At 40.9% G+C, this 16,862-nt stretch overlaps 1 protein-coding gene across 4 annotated transcripts in view; it reads left to right on the top strand.

Moving 5' to 3' along the window:
* Positions 1-13,233, top strand: part of CNOT4 (CCR4-NOT transcription complex subunit 4) — a 125,723-nt gene extending 112,490 nt beyond the window's left edge. For 2 of the 4 annotated variants that reach the window (XM_090287548.1, XM_090287547.1), the window contains exons 11-12: positions 10,901-11,113; positions 11,803-13,233. In XM_090287548.1, the coding sequence (XP_090143674.1) occupies positions 10,901-11,113; positions 11,803-12,104 (515 nt within the window). In that variant the 3' untranslated portion in view covers positions 12,105-13,233. The remainder of the gene's footprint in view (positions 1-10,900; positions 11,114-11,802) is intronic. The other 2 variants (XM_090287550.1, XM_090287549.1) reach the window with 1 other exon arrangement.
* Positions 13,234-16,862: the final 3,629 nt, after the last annotated feature.

Genomic DNA, 16,862 nt, shown 5'->3' with positions numbered 1-16,862 from the left:
GGGTAGACAGTAAATCTTCGTTGAATGCAAACTAATGGTTGAGAGAGTGACACTAGCGTCTGATTGCTTCTGGAGGCCTGTGAAGCCTGGATCTGCTTTGTGTCACAGCTGGACTTTTGGACGCTCTTAATCCGATTCGTTTGGACATGAGTTATAAGTCACCTCTTGGCTGTGCTGTGATACTCAGTGTTGAGACTCCCCTCACCGCGCCACGGTCAGTCCTTTTCTCCTGTCTCCATTACCTTCGAACTCGGGCAGCCTCAACTGTCAACATTTCCGTATTTCCCCAAGACCAGCCCTCCCACACCCCTGGCCCCATGAACTTTTAAAAATTTACCTAATAACACCTTTCTTAACTTCAGTTTCTCATTTATGATACAAATCAATGTCAACATCTCTATACACACACACACACACACCCATACACATATATTTATATGGAAAATTATACAACAAATCATACAAGAATGAACCCTGTTCTGCACACTCAACTGTAAATCTACTTTTACCATTTATATATGGAGAGAGATATTATATATGTGTGTGTGTGAGTGTGTATATCCCCCCCCCCTTAGACATACACACACAATTCAGAAAGTCTGTCAAATACCTTTTCTTCCAAAACTCTCTATGGGTAATGATGAGTTATTTTGGGAGCTAAATACTTTTTTTTTTTTAAATTACAGGTTATATTCAATATTATTTTGTATTAGTTTCAGGTGCACAGCATAGTGATGGCACAATCATATACTTTACAAAATTTTCCTCCCAATATTTCTGGTACCCATCTGACACCATACATGGTTATTACAGTATTATTGACTATATTTCCTATACTGAACTTTACATCCCTGGGACTCTTTGGTAACTATCAATACGTACTCTCTAGTAGTAGGAAGATTCTTTACGGCAACTTAGAATTGCTAAAGAATTTTTTACTCTTGGTTAAACCAACATCTTTTTCCCATTTATACTTCTGGTTAAATATGTGAAAGCAATCACCACTTGTCTAATAACTTCTAGATGTCATAAAACAGTCTTCGTTCTTTTCAACCATTTGACACTTAGCATGGTTTCTAGTTCTCTAGTTCGGTTTTTCTCTGCACATAGATTCGCTTGACAATGAATGCCTTTCTTAAAATACGAAGCTCGCCCTTCAATAATCCAGCTGTAATCAGATAATCTACTTTTTAATTAAACCATTATTACTAATATTTGTATGTTCCTTTCAGTTTACAGTGTTCTTTTGTAAAAATATTTTGTGGGGTAGGTATTATCCTCATTTTGTAAATGAAGAAACTGAGGTTCAGAGTGTTTATCATCTGCACTTTCCCCAATGTCATACAATTTTTAATTTAGACATTGTACATCTATTTGTGTGGTCCTAATGTTGCCTTTTTTTAAAGTTCCATTATCCACTTGTCATATTAAATATTGTAAGCCTATTAAGGTCTTACAGGCAAGACCTTTTTTCACACACACGACTAGTTAGTCTTCCATCCTGCACTTCTCTAATGCATTTTTTAAAAATCAGAATGTCTAGCAGTTTATTTTCATGTGTTTGAATTTGGTGTAGAGTGTATCCTTGTTTGTATATCACCATCTTACAAGTTTGTCTTATGAAAGAACTGTGTGATTATAAAGTGATAAATGTCATTACTAACATTATTAATAACATCTGTGTGGAGAATTTAAATTTAAGAATAGTTGAAGTTTTAATGACAGATTTTGTCATCTCTAGAACTGGCTTTTATTTGCATATTTAAGTTAACTGTGTGAGGTTTTTTAAAGCGTAATAAAAAGCATGGAGTCAAAAGATGTGCCAAGCAGAACCTTTAAGGCTGACAACACAGTATCTTAAGTTCTGTGCAAATCCACTTAAACACTTCTGTTATCCACGCTGTACTTTACCATCTTATCCCAAAAGATTACCATCAGAGAACTTACCAGAAACTGCTGAATTCAAGATATATTTATGACGTCTTAGGAAACCTACTCAAAGAATAAATTACTTTGATATGATTTTTTTTTAACTTAAAAAAAGTTATTTTCTAGAGAGAGGGGAAGGGAGAGAGAAAGAGAGGGAGAGAAACATTATGTGAGAGAGAAACATTGATCCGTTGCCTCCTGCACGTGCCCCGAATGGGGACCAAACTTGTCTGACCAGGGATCGATCCCACAACCTTTTGGTTTGCGGGATGATACCCAACCAATGAGCCACACCAGCCAGGGCAACATGATTGGTTCTTTACATAAATGCACTTTGGCTCTCATTGGGCACTCTGTTGCTTTTGTTTTATGGGATTTATGTGTCAGTGGTCTGGGAATGGAGCTAGCTGCAAAGTCTTTGGGTTTGGGCAGGCAACAGAAGAGGAGAGGAAATGGACCATGGAGTGGAGAAGGAGGGCATTTCCAAAGGGAGAAACAATGGTCAGTAGACCCTGCCACCATGACTAGTGTTCCACTTCACAATTACAAGCTGAACTTGCTGTGTGTTTCAGTTTGAAGTGAACCAAGGTTCTAGGCGAAATGCCACATATTATTTCCCATGAAAAATGCCCCAAACACAAACAATAGAGCAGTGCTTGCTTAAATCTATTATTTCACCACTCATTTTTAAAGAAACCCAGTTCTGAACCTGTTTCAGAATTTCCCCCAGAACTAGTTACAAGCATGTAGCTTCTGGAGTCTGCTCTTTCCCCTTCTCTGGCACTTCTCTTAACCATGGTTTTGTGATCACCTCTGAGGATTAATACCTCGGGACAGAATCCATTTTGCATCTAGAGATTTTAAACTAATTTACATTGAGTCAAGGTTTTGTTTTTGTTTTTTTGTTTTTTGTTTGTTTTTTATTTTGGGTTTTTTTTTTTTTTTTTTTTTTAGTGCTTTGCATCTCTACTGCCAATTCTTTTACACATTGCTCAATCGGTCCTTTCTGATATGAGTATTGTGTGCTTTTCTATAAAGGAGATGGAAGGAAGCAAAATGAAGATGGAACTACATAGCTTGGCCTTCTCTTGGGGCTTAACATTGTGGTATCAGGCCGAGTGTTGACTTTTCCTAATTTCCTTCTCTTTGAATGTAGCTTTTTCTTGCTTTCACAAGCCTCAGTCATTGTGGACTCTGATTTTAATCCTCAAGGAGTAAGATCCTGTTATATAGGTAGGTTATATACCTCCATGTAAAGCTTCTTCTAGGCTTTTCAAGTCTAATCCCATGATTCTCCCTGCCGAGTGACTGGTTTCCTTGGATTTTCCCCGATTTGTTTTCCTTACTAGAATTATTTAGTATTGCCTAGTCAGAATGTCATATTTTAGCATCTTCTGTGACCTCTGAGGCACTGCGCCCTTATAGCCAGACCGGTCCATCCTTTTTCTGACCTTTTTTGGAAAGCTGTTGTCTCCAGAAAAAAACCTGGAAGCAAATGTTCAGTGCTATTCACTTAGGAAACATAAATACCTCTTTAGGTTCAGAAACTGTTCGCTATATACAGAGAGAATTAAGTCAATGCCCCTGTCCTGGAGGAGCTCACGGTCTAGTAGGAAAAAACCTCGCATTGTAAACAGGTGGTTGCCAAACTAACTAGCAGGCCCGCCATCCAAAAACTCGAGTCTCCTCATTCTCATTCTTTGCTTCTGTAAATCCTAAAATTATGCGCATACTTTCGGGGCTTCTGGTCACAAGCCCAGAATATAGGTTTTCTTCCTTGTTTTCACCTTGGGGAAGCGAAGTGGTCAGGAAGTGGATGTTATCAGGTTTATTTTCTTCTAGCAGATATAGACCTCAGAGGAGTTAACGGGGCTGATACCCTTGATGTCTCTGCAGTTCTGTAGTTTGTCTTGGTGACGTCCTTTCCTGGACCGTAAGCTCCCCGATCACCCTTGGGGGTCCTCACAGAGCTGCTCAGAGTCAGCGCTCCGTTGTGAGCGCACTAAAATGTCTTCCTCCAAAGCTTCCAACTTCAGGTTGTGTAAGTTTCTCATACAGGATTTTTGCACCTCCCCATCATTTAGCTCTTTCGCTTGTATCTTCTGGTTCAGGTTCCGTCTCATCCAGGTCGTAACGCTTCTAAGAATGTATTTATCTTTTGCATTAAAATTTAAGTTTACTTTTTTCTCATTCTATATGTAGCTTTATATAGGGACGTTTTTCATAAGTGTTTTTTTAATAGATCCTGCTTCCTTAGATTCTTCATAAAGCAAACATCCAGATGTTTTCCTGGTTTCCATTAGATCATCTGATTCTCCCCCCAGACAGAATTACAGATTTTGTGGGAACATTCTAGAAAAGCACACATTGTGTAAAACACACCTTATATTTTGATATGTTCTTGGTTTACGATTAGCTGCTTCTGCTGCTCTCTTCTGTATGGGATGTCTTTTCCCTCTTCCATTTCAGCTTCTCTTCCTCTGAGCTTCTCCAGTCCCCATTTATCCTATGTGGAAGATGGCAGAATTATTTGCTTTTCCTTTATGCCCATTCATACAGAATAGCATTAATTATCACAAGGGGGTAGGCTATTTAAACATGCCTACCCTCCCCTTCTCTTGGCCCGTGAGTCCCACCAGGACAAGGACTGGTTGGTAGTGTGCTCAGTGGGGAGAAGAAACGCTTCGGAGCCACACTGGGGCTGATGACTGGCTTTGACATTTTTAAACTGTATGAACGAGGCGAATTCTTTAAACTACCAGAGCCACTCAGTCTCTCATTTGTCAAATGAAGCTGATACTTATGGGATTGTCGGCACTAAAGTCATCAAGTATGTCAAGTTCATAGTGAGTAAATGAATAGTACTTAAAAGAAAAATGATAGAATAGTTAGTAGACCTGTTTATTATCCTGTATACATAATGATAGAATATTTTTTTATTATTTCTTAAATAATCTTGGTGTGTTGTATTTTTAAAATTATATTGCTTGTGTTTTGACATCTCAAGAACAATTTAAAATGTATCATTTGAGTTTCGTCAGCTTTCATGCAGAGAAGGCCTTTGGACCCTAAAACTTAGCTGATTGCTGCTTTCAAAAAGATTGGCATCTCTTTGGAGAGAACTGTTTGATTCGCAGCGTGACATAGATATGAATGAAACAGGCTTTTTGGGCAAAGCGATTTTCCAGCTTCTCAAGTTGAACCTTTGCTTCAGCAGATTCAGCAGATACGCTGCAGCACGTCAATTTCTAAGATGCTGAGCTACCTGCGGAGGAATGTCCAAAATGTCTCCCTGCAGACCTTTCAGGTTGTGGGGGAGGAGAGATGAGTCACTGTCAGGGTACACAGTAACTACAGTAGATGTCCCAGCATGGTCTGCTGCCAAGTGAGTGCAGTTCAAACACTAACTTCTGTCATCTGAATGGTCTGAATGGAAGAGAAAAGACAGACTTTTGAAAAACTGAGTAAAAATTCCCTGAAGAGATAGGAAAAGCATTCTGGACAAGGAGAAAGTCAGGGAATAAAGACAGTCTAGAAAGGACAAATCATAGTTAGCTGATCCTGTGGCCCCTTTTATCTGGTTTATGTCTTTTCTGCTTCCTTCCAGTAGGAATAAATTTTACCTGTTTGTTATTGCTTTGTTCAGTTCTGCTGTTCTCAGAATTTTCTTTTATTTGAGTTCTAAGAATTTTTCACTTGGTCTAATCTCTCCATTCAGATCTTTTAAACCTTAAGCAAATGTGCTCTGCAGACTGGTCTGTCTTGCTTGAAAATAAATACAATCTAGAAATTTGAATGTCAACTCTGTTTAAGCAGAATAACATTTTTCACATACAATCTGGTTTTATGTCTGTTTGAAAGACTATTCACATAGTAGTCATTTTCCCTGCAAATTTTAGTTAAATTGAAGTGCTTTTTGTGTACAGCATGTGTATCATGAAGACTTCGTTTAAGTTCTCTGACAGGAGTTTGGTGCGCTCTATAAGGTTGAGTTTGCCATATAGGCAAGCCTAATTTGTTTCTGTTTGAGTTGCTAGAGGTAAGTTGTTGAAGTTTGAAAGTTGGGCTTTCTTAAAATCATTTACTAATGGAGATGGACTCCAGCCCACAGCTGATAGGAAATAGTATGTAATGGGGGGGGGGATGTTTAGAGGAGGTCACAGTAGCTGACAAGCTCTGTCCTGTGTCCTTCTAAAACTGCAGCTACTGAACCTCCTCACAAGTAGTCGGACTAGTCTAGTGTTGTGTAAATACCAAAGGTACTTTCACTTGTGGGGTTCTTAGGTGCAGGGGTTCACACAATAACTGAAACGACTCCATGAATGAATCCCAGCTACTGTTCTTCACCCACCAGCACATTTCCATGCATGCACCTGATTGGTCTCTCATTTGACTAAATTTGTTATACTCACCTGAGGACTTTTTTTTTTTTTTTTCATTGCTTTTGGAGAGGGAGAGAAAGAGAGAATGGGAGAGACATCAGTGTGAGAGAGAAGCATCTATTGGTTGCCTTCCCATATGCACCCCAGCTGGGGATCGAACCTGCAACCTGGGGATGTGCCCTGACCAGGAATCAAACCCGCACCCTTTTGGTCTATGGGTCGACGCTCCAACCAACTGAGCCACACCAGCCAGGGCTCATTTTACTAAGCATATAGTATTCATTAATCATGGACAACCCTATAGCATTTCCTCGGTTGCTTTGTCAGGTTGTAGTTGTTGAACTTTTCCCATAATTTGCACGGTATCACCAGCAAGGAGTTAGGCTCCTTGAGAACGGCAGTCGTGGTTTAAGTGCATTGTCGTCGTGTGCGTTCAGGAAATAGTTGCTTTGACTTTTATCTTGGCAGCCATAACACATTCATATTGTATATTTTAAAATGAGGTTTATTGTTGCTGAAAACTAGACTTGCCATCCTGCTTCGTGTGCGATGATCGAAAAGGTATTTTAAGCCAGGTACACTGAAAGTATACTGGCACTTCTTACCCAGTGAACGTGAGCGTGGTGTGTGGCATTTGGGAAGTACTCTAAATTCTGTGCCTTTTGAGTTCTACACTAAAAAGTAAACTACTATGAACAACTTGACCTGCTCTCCTGCCCTCAAATTACTTAGAACCAAAAGTAGTGTTTCGTTGTACATATTTGAAAATTAAATCAAAATTAGTTCTTTTGATATCATAAAACATTTAAACATAGTAACGATCCTTTAAAAATATACAATCCTTCCAAAATGTATTATACTACTAATAATTAAATACTTTAAAATCACTCATTTTAATATAAAATATGTCTAGTAACTTGATTTTCATTGTACTTTACTTGGTCTTGTCCAGTTGTGGAAAGTTTAAGGTCCTTTCTGATATTTTATTTGCCTTTGAAATATTTTGTAATATTTTGGTGACTGACGACACAGTACTTCCGTGAGAACCCTGAGTGTTCTCCTTGCGTTCCTAGGAGGAGACCATTATGCACAGACAGTTCCCAGCAAGTGACCGTTCCTCTGCCTTGGCTTTTTGGAAAATTCACTATCTGTTCAGTATTGAGCCCTAGAGAAAAAAGTGTTGTTAGACATTTATCAGGTAATAAATGGGCTTCACGTTCCTTTTCCTTCTCTTATTTTATCTTTACAAGGGAGTAAGGCAGATGCTGTTCCTACTTAGGAAGTAGTGTCCTGAGACATTAACAGAATGACTCACACGCCCTTAATAATCCGTGGGGAGCTGTTTTATACGTGCAGCGCATCTGCAATTTTCAGCCCACGCTTTCCCCATTAGACCTACTGACCTGTACGTATTGAATTATACACCCCAGTGAGAAGTCCTATACAAGTCGTGGGAAATGAAGTGGCATCAGATTGAGTCTGCTGGTCAAAGTCCTGGTGCCGTGTGAAAGGGAAATTGTATTCCAGCGGGATTGTTTAGAGCCCCAGATGCAAAGGAATCTTCCTTTGCGTCTGGTTCTCAACCAGTAACGATTTAGCCCCCCGCCCTCCATAAGTCATTGGCAATCTCTGGAGACATTTGGGGTTGTCAGAGCTGGGGAGTGGGGTGCATGCACCTGCTACTGGCATCTAGTGGGCAGAGACTGGGAATGCTGTTAAACATCCTACAATGCATAGAAAAGCCTCTACAACAAATAGTTGATCATATGGCCCAAAATGTCAGTAGTGCTGAGGTTAATAAAGCCTGCTGTTTGTGTTGCAAGGAATGGAATTAACAGAAGTCCTAGAAGCTAAAACAAAGTTGGGTCAGAGACAGCGAGCAGGTCAAGGAAGTGATTTCAGGTGTGCTGGACAGAGATGAGCTATTTTGATGTTAAAGGGTTCATGTCCTTTCTCTTGCCCTTTCTTTGTGCCAAAACTTGGCACAACCGTAGTGGAGAAATGGGGAAGAAAACTTTTCTTCTTCTAAGGGACTTGGGGTAGTGGTCCCATTCCGAGCTGAACATGTTGTTCTACTTTCCTGTGATACTTGCAGCCTCTCTGTAAACTACTCACCGTGCTATCAGGCTCCCAAGATGTCCAGGGTACAAGACAGTTCCTTTGCAAGATTGTAAGTGTTATAAACTAGCTAATTCATTTCCCAAAGTATCTTAGATAGTTCACGTGGGAGGATCTTGGTTTCTCACTGTTTCTATGTTTATGTGCCATGTGTGAATTTCTTTGACAGACTCTTGCCTGATTTCATTAGTCTAAAGCCAGAGAAACATGTATCATTTTTTAAAATACACTTTATTTTTTAGAGCAGTTCTACAGCAAAAGTAAGTGGAAATTTAGAAGTTCCCATATCGCCCATGCCCATGAACAAATGTCTTTTCACTTTATTGTGATACGAATTTTCAAATAAGGGTTATGCAAATGCAGTGTTAATTCTGTTAATGAAAAATTAAAGGTTCTTAGCTCCAGTTCTCACTAGTGTAAAGCAAAAGCAAGGAGAAAATCAGCTTGGTGAGTTATGGGTATTTTCTTTTTCCCTACTTAGTGGGAGGGAGAGGCTCAAGTCATCTGCAGAGCTTCTTACTCACTTTGGCCGCCTAGTTCAAGGCCATTCCTCTCCTTCAGAATGTTCCCACATAGTTATACATCATCTTTGTGTATCGGGGGACTTTAGTTCCCTCCTAGGAGGTTTTCCTGGTTTTCTAAAGTTCAGTCTTGGCGGTGTGACTGCTTTAAAGGTTGAATGTACCATAGCCGCCAAACCATCCTGTAATCGAGGGATTCTGGGACCTTAATAATGTGGTCTTGTTAATGTCTCATGCAGTTGGAGCCAGGCAAATATTGATGGTGGTGTTGCTGATTAGAATTGCGCCCCAACCCTCTCCAAAGTCCAGTGTGTTCCTTCAGCCAAAACGGACACACTATAATACTGCTGTCTTTTGTGCTTTTAATCATGGGTTTCATAGGCCCCTGGGTTTTCCTTTAAATAGATGACCCATTAAAAAGTCAATTAGCAGTCTATGAGAGAGAGAGAGAGTTGGTGTTATTAAAAAAACAACTTTGGTAGACTCTGGGTTCAAGTCCTGTATACAACTTGTGTGACCTTGGGCAGATTATTCTGGGGTCTGTTGCTTTATGCATTAAATGCGAATGATTCCCCCCCTGCTCTGCCTACCTCACAACATGAGGACCAAATGAAATACTGACCTTGAGAGTGCATTGTAAGTTGTACAGCACAAGGAAAATGTGTGGTAGGGGGCAAATAGGAGGGATTTGCACTGACTGTGAAATGAAGTAGGTTGAAAACATTTCTTCTCCCTTCTTTTGACTTGTCTGTATTGCGTAGGTTGCCTTTTCTTCACCTTAGTAAATTCAGAGATGTCTTTTGTTGGGTTTGGTTGTAGTTTGTTGTCTTTTTATAAATAGGGTTAATATAGGGTTAAATGATTCACTTGCTGAAACATGATATAATTTGGCGTAGATCAGTGGTTGGTGCCAAACAAAATTCTGAATTCACTAAATAGCATAGACAAGGCCTGTTACATTGTCGTTATCACCATCATCATCATCATCATGATCATCAATGGTGATTACTCATCAATTCTGTAGAACCAGGAAAAAATGTCTAGGACCTTCTCAAAACACCAGTTGGTAGTTTGACCTATGTTCCTATTTTCAAACAGCAATTATTCTAAACAGCAATTACTTTACTCTTTGCCCCCAACCAGTTATACTATATGGGTTCTGGGTGGTGGTAGATCGTTAGTCACGATTTATGAAAAGCCTTTTCACATTGATAGTATCTTACTATGTCTGATGCTATTCATAAATAGACCCAGAGAACTGGTGTTTTAAGTGATTGGTAGAACTTCTGGAGTAAGGTAGGCAGACCGTGCTGGAAATTACTCCAGCTGAAAGGTAGCTTAGCCCTGCCTCTAGGCCTTTGTGACTAATGGAAAAACACTTTTCAAACTCAAAAGCCTAGTCATTACTGCCTTTTTCCTCTGAAATGCATTAACGATTTTATAATCAAGAAGAACTTAATTACTTTTCTATTGCCAATGTTTATTCTTCATAAAATGACTTTTTCTTCCTTTTAATGGGCTCAGAAATAAGCTCCAGTGTTGAACTTTGCAGGCTATCAATATATATATATATAAATCAGCTCAGCTGGCTAAATGCCTTACAGACAAGCTTCATAATATAGCTGGAACTAAATTGTGCTCTGGAGCACTGAGTCTTGAAACCGGATTACTGATTTGCAAACGCAAAATGGTGAAGAGGCCATGAGAACAAGAGGCTCCCTCTCCCGATCCTTGAGCAACTTTTTCTTCACGTGTTTCAGGGGCTCCGAGCTCACTAGCAAAATCCTAACCAAGTTTATCTTGCTAGGACAACTCATTTTAAATGCTCGATAAAGAAAGAATAATTCTTCTCCCGCTTAACCACTCTAGAACAACATCTGTTTCTAACGTCAGCTTTTATTTTTTTTTTTTTTATCTTCCATTTTTTTTTTCTGTTGGTAAACCTCCCAGACCACAGCAGTTCTGTAGAGAGTTTAAGTATGAAGGAATGGCAGGACGGGCTAAGGGCACTTCTGCCCAACATTAACATCAGCTTTGGCGGACTGCCCCCTTCTGCCTCCCCCTCCAACGCCAACCACAGTGCCCCGCCGCCCGACACTGCCACCGCCGACAGCCCGAGTTGGGACAGCCCTGGCCGCTGGACAGACCCAGCCATCATCACAGGTAACTCTCTCGCTCCTTCGGCTCCACTGCCGGCCGTCGGTTTGGTTTTCCGCGCAGGCTAGACGAAAACAGGAGGCCCTTCGCCATAAGCCGCTTCGCGCAGAACCGCAGGTGTGGGGGGCTTGTGTCGCTCTCAGGGGTGCAGTCACGCTTAACGCTGTCGGCGCGGTCGTGTACTAAGGCGCTGGGGGCCGAGGTGGCTTCTTTCGGTGTAAGTAGGTGCTAGCGTCTGCAGCGTGTGTGTGTGTGTGTGTGAGGTCTCCGAGTACCATGAGGCTCTGACTTATCCTCTTCAAGGGACATACTCCACTTTTTAAAATAAAGCTCTCTATTATAAGGCTGTCTTGGTAAGGGGTTCCTGTTAGAGGAGAAGCCCAACTGGGAAATGACGCCATGCAGTGCTGGGGACTCGTTTCTGCAGCTCTGCCTCTGCGACAGTGGGGGACAGTGTGTAGTGGAAGAGGGGGCACAGGTTTCTCTGGCAATAAATCGTGGCCGTCGTGCGTGGGGGAGAAAAGGACCGTAAAGTTCAAGAGGTCTTACCTGGAAGGAGTCAAAAATTGTAATTTCTTCTGTTTCTTTTTTTGGGCAAACTAACCACCTTAACTTTTGTTTGTTTGCTTGGCGAATGTCTTACTCGTTCTGCACCAACTCACCCTTTTCCCTCCTGTTTTCTTGTCTCTCCTTAGGTGTCCCCGCCTCTTCAGGAAACAGTTTAGACTCTCTTCAGGACGACAATCCTCCACACTGGCTCAAGTCCCTGCAGGCCCTCACGGAGGTGGACGGCCCCGGCACGGCGCCGGCCCAAGCCCACCACAGCGGCCCCTTCAGCACACAGATCCCGCTGCACAGAGCCAGTTGGAACCCCTACCCTCCCCCTTCAAACCCTTCCAGCTTCCACTCCCCGCCCCCAGGCTTCCAGACGGCCTTCAGACCCCCCAGCAAGACCCCCACAGATTTACTACAGAGTTCAACACTGGACCGCCATTAGGGAAAGGGGAGAGACCATTAGAAAACGCAGGATTTGTCCCACCCCCGTTCTCCCCTCCTCGGCCCAGCCACAGCTCCCTCCTCATCTCTTAAGTTCTGAAGAATCCAGCTCCCGAACCGTTATTTTTTCTCCCTGTCCCCAGATGCAATGCGATCACAGGGTCATTACCATCGTTTTTTGTTGTTTTTTTTGTTTTTTTAATTGTACAAGTTTCTGTTGATCCAGCATTCGTGTGACACCGTTGAATGTTTCCTAAAAATGCCTTTTTAAGGAAGAAAAGAAAAAGAAATCAAAGGGCAGTCTCGATACTTAGAAAATTACTGTTTGTCTGTCGCGCATAATAATGACATAATCTGCTTAGCAGAAAATGACGATTAATCTATAGGAAAGGTCAAGTAAACGCATTATCAACTGCAGAAGTTGGAAAACCAGGTTAAATGAAATGAGATTGCTTAATGCATGAGGGAAAGCAGTGGGCCTGGCATCCATCTTGTATTCAGCTTATCACTATTGCAGGGAAAGTGCTTTTTTTAATTAAATTAAAAATTTAATTATTTTGGCAAGTTGATGGAGGGGACTTGATTGTGTCGTTAAGCAAAAGAATTTATTGGAAGTTGATGGGAAGACAAATTGATCTGTAGTAGTAACTGGCCAACTGCTAAGAATTTATTTACAAGCAGGGAAGAAGTGACTTTTTATTTTTTTTAAGGAGAAAAATGTTTTTGGCTTTAGATTTAAAGTAAATTCAGATGTTTTAAAGGGAAAAAAAAAAAGTACCCACAGATTCAATACCTATGCATAATGTAAGAGCTGAAATATAAGTGATTTCTTCAGTCTTTCTCATCTGTCAGAACCTTTTTTTCTTTGACCTGAAATTCACCTGACTAGGGCACCCTGAGACAGCTCTGCTCTGGGGCCAGGAGATCACCATCAGGAGCAAATCTGACCTCCCTGCCTGCAGCTTTTACTTAACCCTGTAGTTCCTGGACACTTGTGCAGTATTGAAAAGACAGGAGAAAAGAAAACAGAAGCCTGGTTATAACCTGACGCTAAAACTAAAAACAAGAAAATGTACCTCTTTCTTCAGAATTAAAACTAAAATCTTAAATAAAACAAAACTTGATGACAACCCCTGGATTGTTCTTGTTTTTTCTTTTTCCACTTTATTGCACGTGAGTTTGAAATGTTTTGTGATAATGAACATCGGATGTTTCCATTGATTGTACATCTTCAGCAACAGGCAGGATGGTATGGAAGAGGAAATTAGAAAAATAATTTCTTTTATTGTCAGCTGCTGCCATTTTGAAGTTCTCCTCGTCTTGTGCTCAAGAAGTCCTTCCCAGTGGCTCTGTAGACCAGACCCCTTGTGTGTTGTATTAGGCAGACCAGACCTTCCCCACTGAGAAGCCTCGTGCCAGGAAGGAGCGGGTGGGCTGTTGATAGGCTGAGATGTGGGTTTTCCGGGGGAGACCTGGCAGGAGCAGCCAGTGTGCTGTAGAGGTGGCAGCACCTGCGTGAGTGCATGATGAGAAAGAGATCGGAGCACACTGATGTCAAGACCCACTGTTAAATCTTCCATGACCAGCCTTTCTGGGGAGATGGTCACACCACCCACCGGAAGAGGGTAGAGGACAGAAATGATATGTTCCTACCAGATTCCAGTATGCCTGATAATGTCCTGACCTGGATTCCATTCAGAGGGCCAAGGGTGGAGTGTGCAGGTTTTCAGCCACATCCATGAAGGGAATCTTTGTAAGATGAAAAAGTAGATCTTCTAAATCTTACATTCTGTTCTTTAGGATTGATTTTCTTCTTACTTTTATGTTGTAGTTTGATTTGCTACCGACCTCCTACACCACCCTCCGAAAAAAGTTTCAACATAGTTTTTGAAAAACCTAAACAGGGTAGTCACAAATGTCACCACACATAGGTATTGACTGGGTGAATAGTGAATTGTTCTTTCCTTTTCTAATTTACCAAAATGTTACTGGAATACAGAAGAAAGGACTACAATCTTCAGGTCCTATTTGTCCTGAAGTTTACTTCAGTCTCCTGAATGTTCACATTGCACGACAGAGTGATGGATCAGCACATACAACCAGGTAGCAGCAGATTGTAGTAAAGGCTTTGGGGATGGTGGGTTTGGATATCCGTGAGATACGGGTATATCAATTAAAAATGTTGCTTTGTCAGTAGAAGGAGGGGAATTCTATCTTGCAAGGCTATGCTGTGATTGTATGTTGAATGAATCATACATAAGACTATTAAATGTATAAATATTATTTAAAGAAGAAGAATAAAACAATGAAAATCTATGTGCTTACCACCCAAGTTAAACATAGAATCAGCTGCAATAGCCAGTGTGGCTCAGTTGGTTGGAGCGTCATCCCATGAACCAAAAAGTTCAATTCCCAGTCATGGCACATGCCTGGGTTGCAGGTTAGCAGTCAGGGTACGTACATGAGGCAACTGATCAATGTTTCTCTTCCTCTCTCCCTCCCTTCCCCTCTCTAAAATCAGTAAGTATGTCCTCAAGTGACAATAAAAATAAATTAAAATTAAATGAAATCAAATAAAAATGGAACTTGCCATATCTAAAAAAGAAGACCCGCTATCTGCTCTTCTCCAATGAACTTTCTTTTCTTTCCTCACCATCCTCAGATAACCGTTATCTTGGTTTCTGTGTTAATCTTTCTTTTCTTTAGTTTTGCCATTATCCCTGAATAATACATTAAGCTTTAGAAAGCTAAGCAGTTAACCACAGCCCAGCTGTATCAGAAAAGGGCAATGTGGTCACTATTACATCAAGGCTTTTAGGAGAAGATAAACAGATTCTCTGGGTTATAGTTTGGCTTTACCTTCTCTGATAATTTATAAAAGACAATTTGCGGGGAGACAGTGTTCACGCTCATGAGCGAATCCTGCATAATGGTCCAGCACAGTTGGGGCCTCCGACAGGGTGGTCGCGGGAGAGAGGGTGTGATTTCCATGTGTAAGGTCGCATAGCTTCCCACCGGTCCTCTGGACTGGATCATGGCTCCGTTCATGGGAGTGGGCTGGTTTATAATATGTCAGCTGATTAGTTCACCAGGGCATGGAGGGAACAGACCTATTTCATTAGGTCTGGTCAAAATCAGATAAGAGCAGAAAAGCTGGACCAAACGGACTTGAGCAGTCTGGGTGTAATATAACAGCAGCGAGAATCTCAGCACCGACAGCCTTCAACATCTGTCTCTTGGGTCACAGTACTCAGATCTGGTGCACAGCTGTAATTGCTAGTATTTCCTTTTTCCTCTTTCCTTCTCCCTATCTATGCCATATCCTAGTCTTTTTTTTTTTTTTTTTTAATATATTCTTTAATTCTGTTGGAGTGCCACCCTCCAGTAACTTGAGAAAAGTGTACAGGAGGTACATATTTTAGTAATTGGCACATCTGAAAATACTCTGTCTCAGTTGACAGTTTGGTGAATACTGGAATCTAACATGTAGATATTTTTTTCCTTTAGAATGTTGAAGGTGTCACTCCTGTCTTTTTCCAGTATTGCTGTTTAAAAATCCAAAGCCACTTCGATCCTTTATATGTCATCTGGTTTGGTTTTATTTTTTCCTCCCTTTCTAAAGCTTGTAGAAATTGTGTCTTTTGTGCTCTGAAATTCCGCAATGATGTTCCTCGGTGCGGGTCTATTTTAATTCATGGTGTTGGATACACAGTAGGCTTTTAAAATCTAGCAACTCATATAAGTTCTGGGAAGTTTTCTTGACTTGTTTCATTAGTGAATTTCTTGCAATTATTTTCTCTCTTCTTCCTTTCTAAAAATTTCATTATTCAAATGTCAGACCTTTTGAATTTTCCCCGTTTTATTTTTTCCTAATTTTCTATGTCTGTCTTTGCTCTTCTTTCTCAAGTGTATTATTCGTATTTATAGTTTTTTTCTCCTTGCATTGGTTCTGTTCCTCTGGGTTGGTTTTAGCTGTTTATTTGCTTTGATCTCTATCTTCCATATTAGAGACTTCTCAGATCCCTAGCAATCCTTGATTATTTGTTCGTGAATAAGACTAAAAAGCTGATAGGAAGTTCTGGAAACATGAAGGCTTGTCATGTTTGAACTTCACTGTTGGAAGATCTGGGTGGGCTCTGTGTTGGGGAACCCCTCCTGCCAAAGCCTTTAGTCCTTTTCTTTGGGTTTCAGATTCCAAAGAGAACGATCTTACAATGGCTGGCGAGAGCTATATTAGTGGTCTCTGTATTCATCGTGCATATACTTGTTTAATTCCTGTTTTGATTTCTTTCCTCTAGAGATTACATTTCCCAATATTGGTCCACTTAGGATAAATGTGGTTACACCGTGGTGGGGAGGTAGGGAATGAATCTAGGGAGCTAACCTCTTCAGACATCTCTCTCAGTAATCCTTACTTCAGCCCTACCCTGCACATCTTATCTTTGGGTCTAGGGGTGCCTGGCACTGTCAGTTTCCGTGCCAGTGAGGACTGGGTAGTGAAAAATGGGTTGAGTCTCCGCCTCTCAGATCAGCCAAGTGAGTTCACTCAACCATCTGTTTTCCAGGTCGCCACATACTGTTGTCTTCATTCATGTTCTCCCTGCTTTGTTTTGGGTTTTTTTTTTTTTATTATTCTAATTTTAGTAGACCTGTAGGAAGAAATAAAATTAAGGATGTAGATTTAATCTAGCATCTTAGTCCTGATTTGTGCACTGTTTTACAAGCTAAGAGGGGGCTTCTTGCTATTGGACAGCGAACA

The sequence above is a fragment of the Furipterus horrens genome, unplaced genomic scaffold, assembly GCF_987537825.1.
Source record: "Furipterus horrens unplaced genomic scaffold, mFurHor1.1.pri manual_scaffold_9, whole genome shotgun sequence".
Taxonomy (NCBI): domain Eukaryota; kingdom Metazoa; phylum Chordata; class Mammalia; order Chiroptera; family Furipteridae; genus Furipterus; species Furipterus horrens.
Note: the sequence above shows the minus strand (reverse complement) of the source record. Positions and strands in the feature narration are given on the sequence as shown.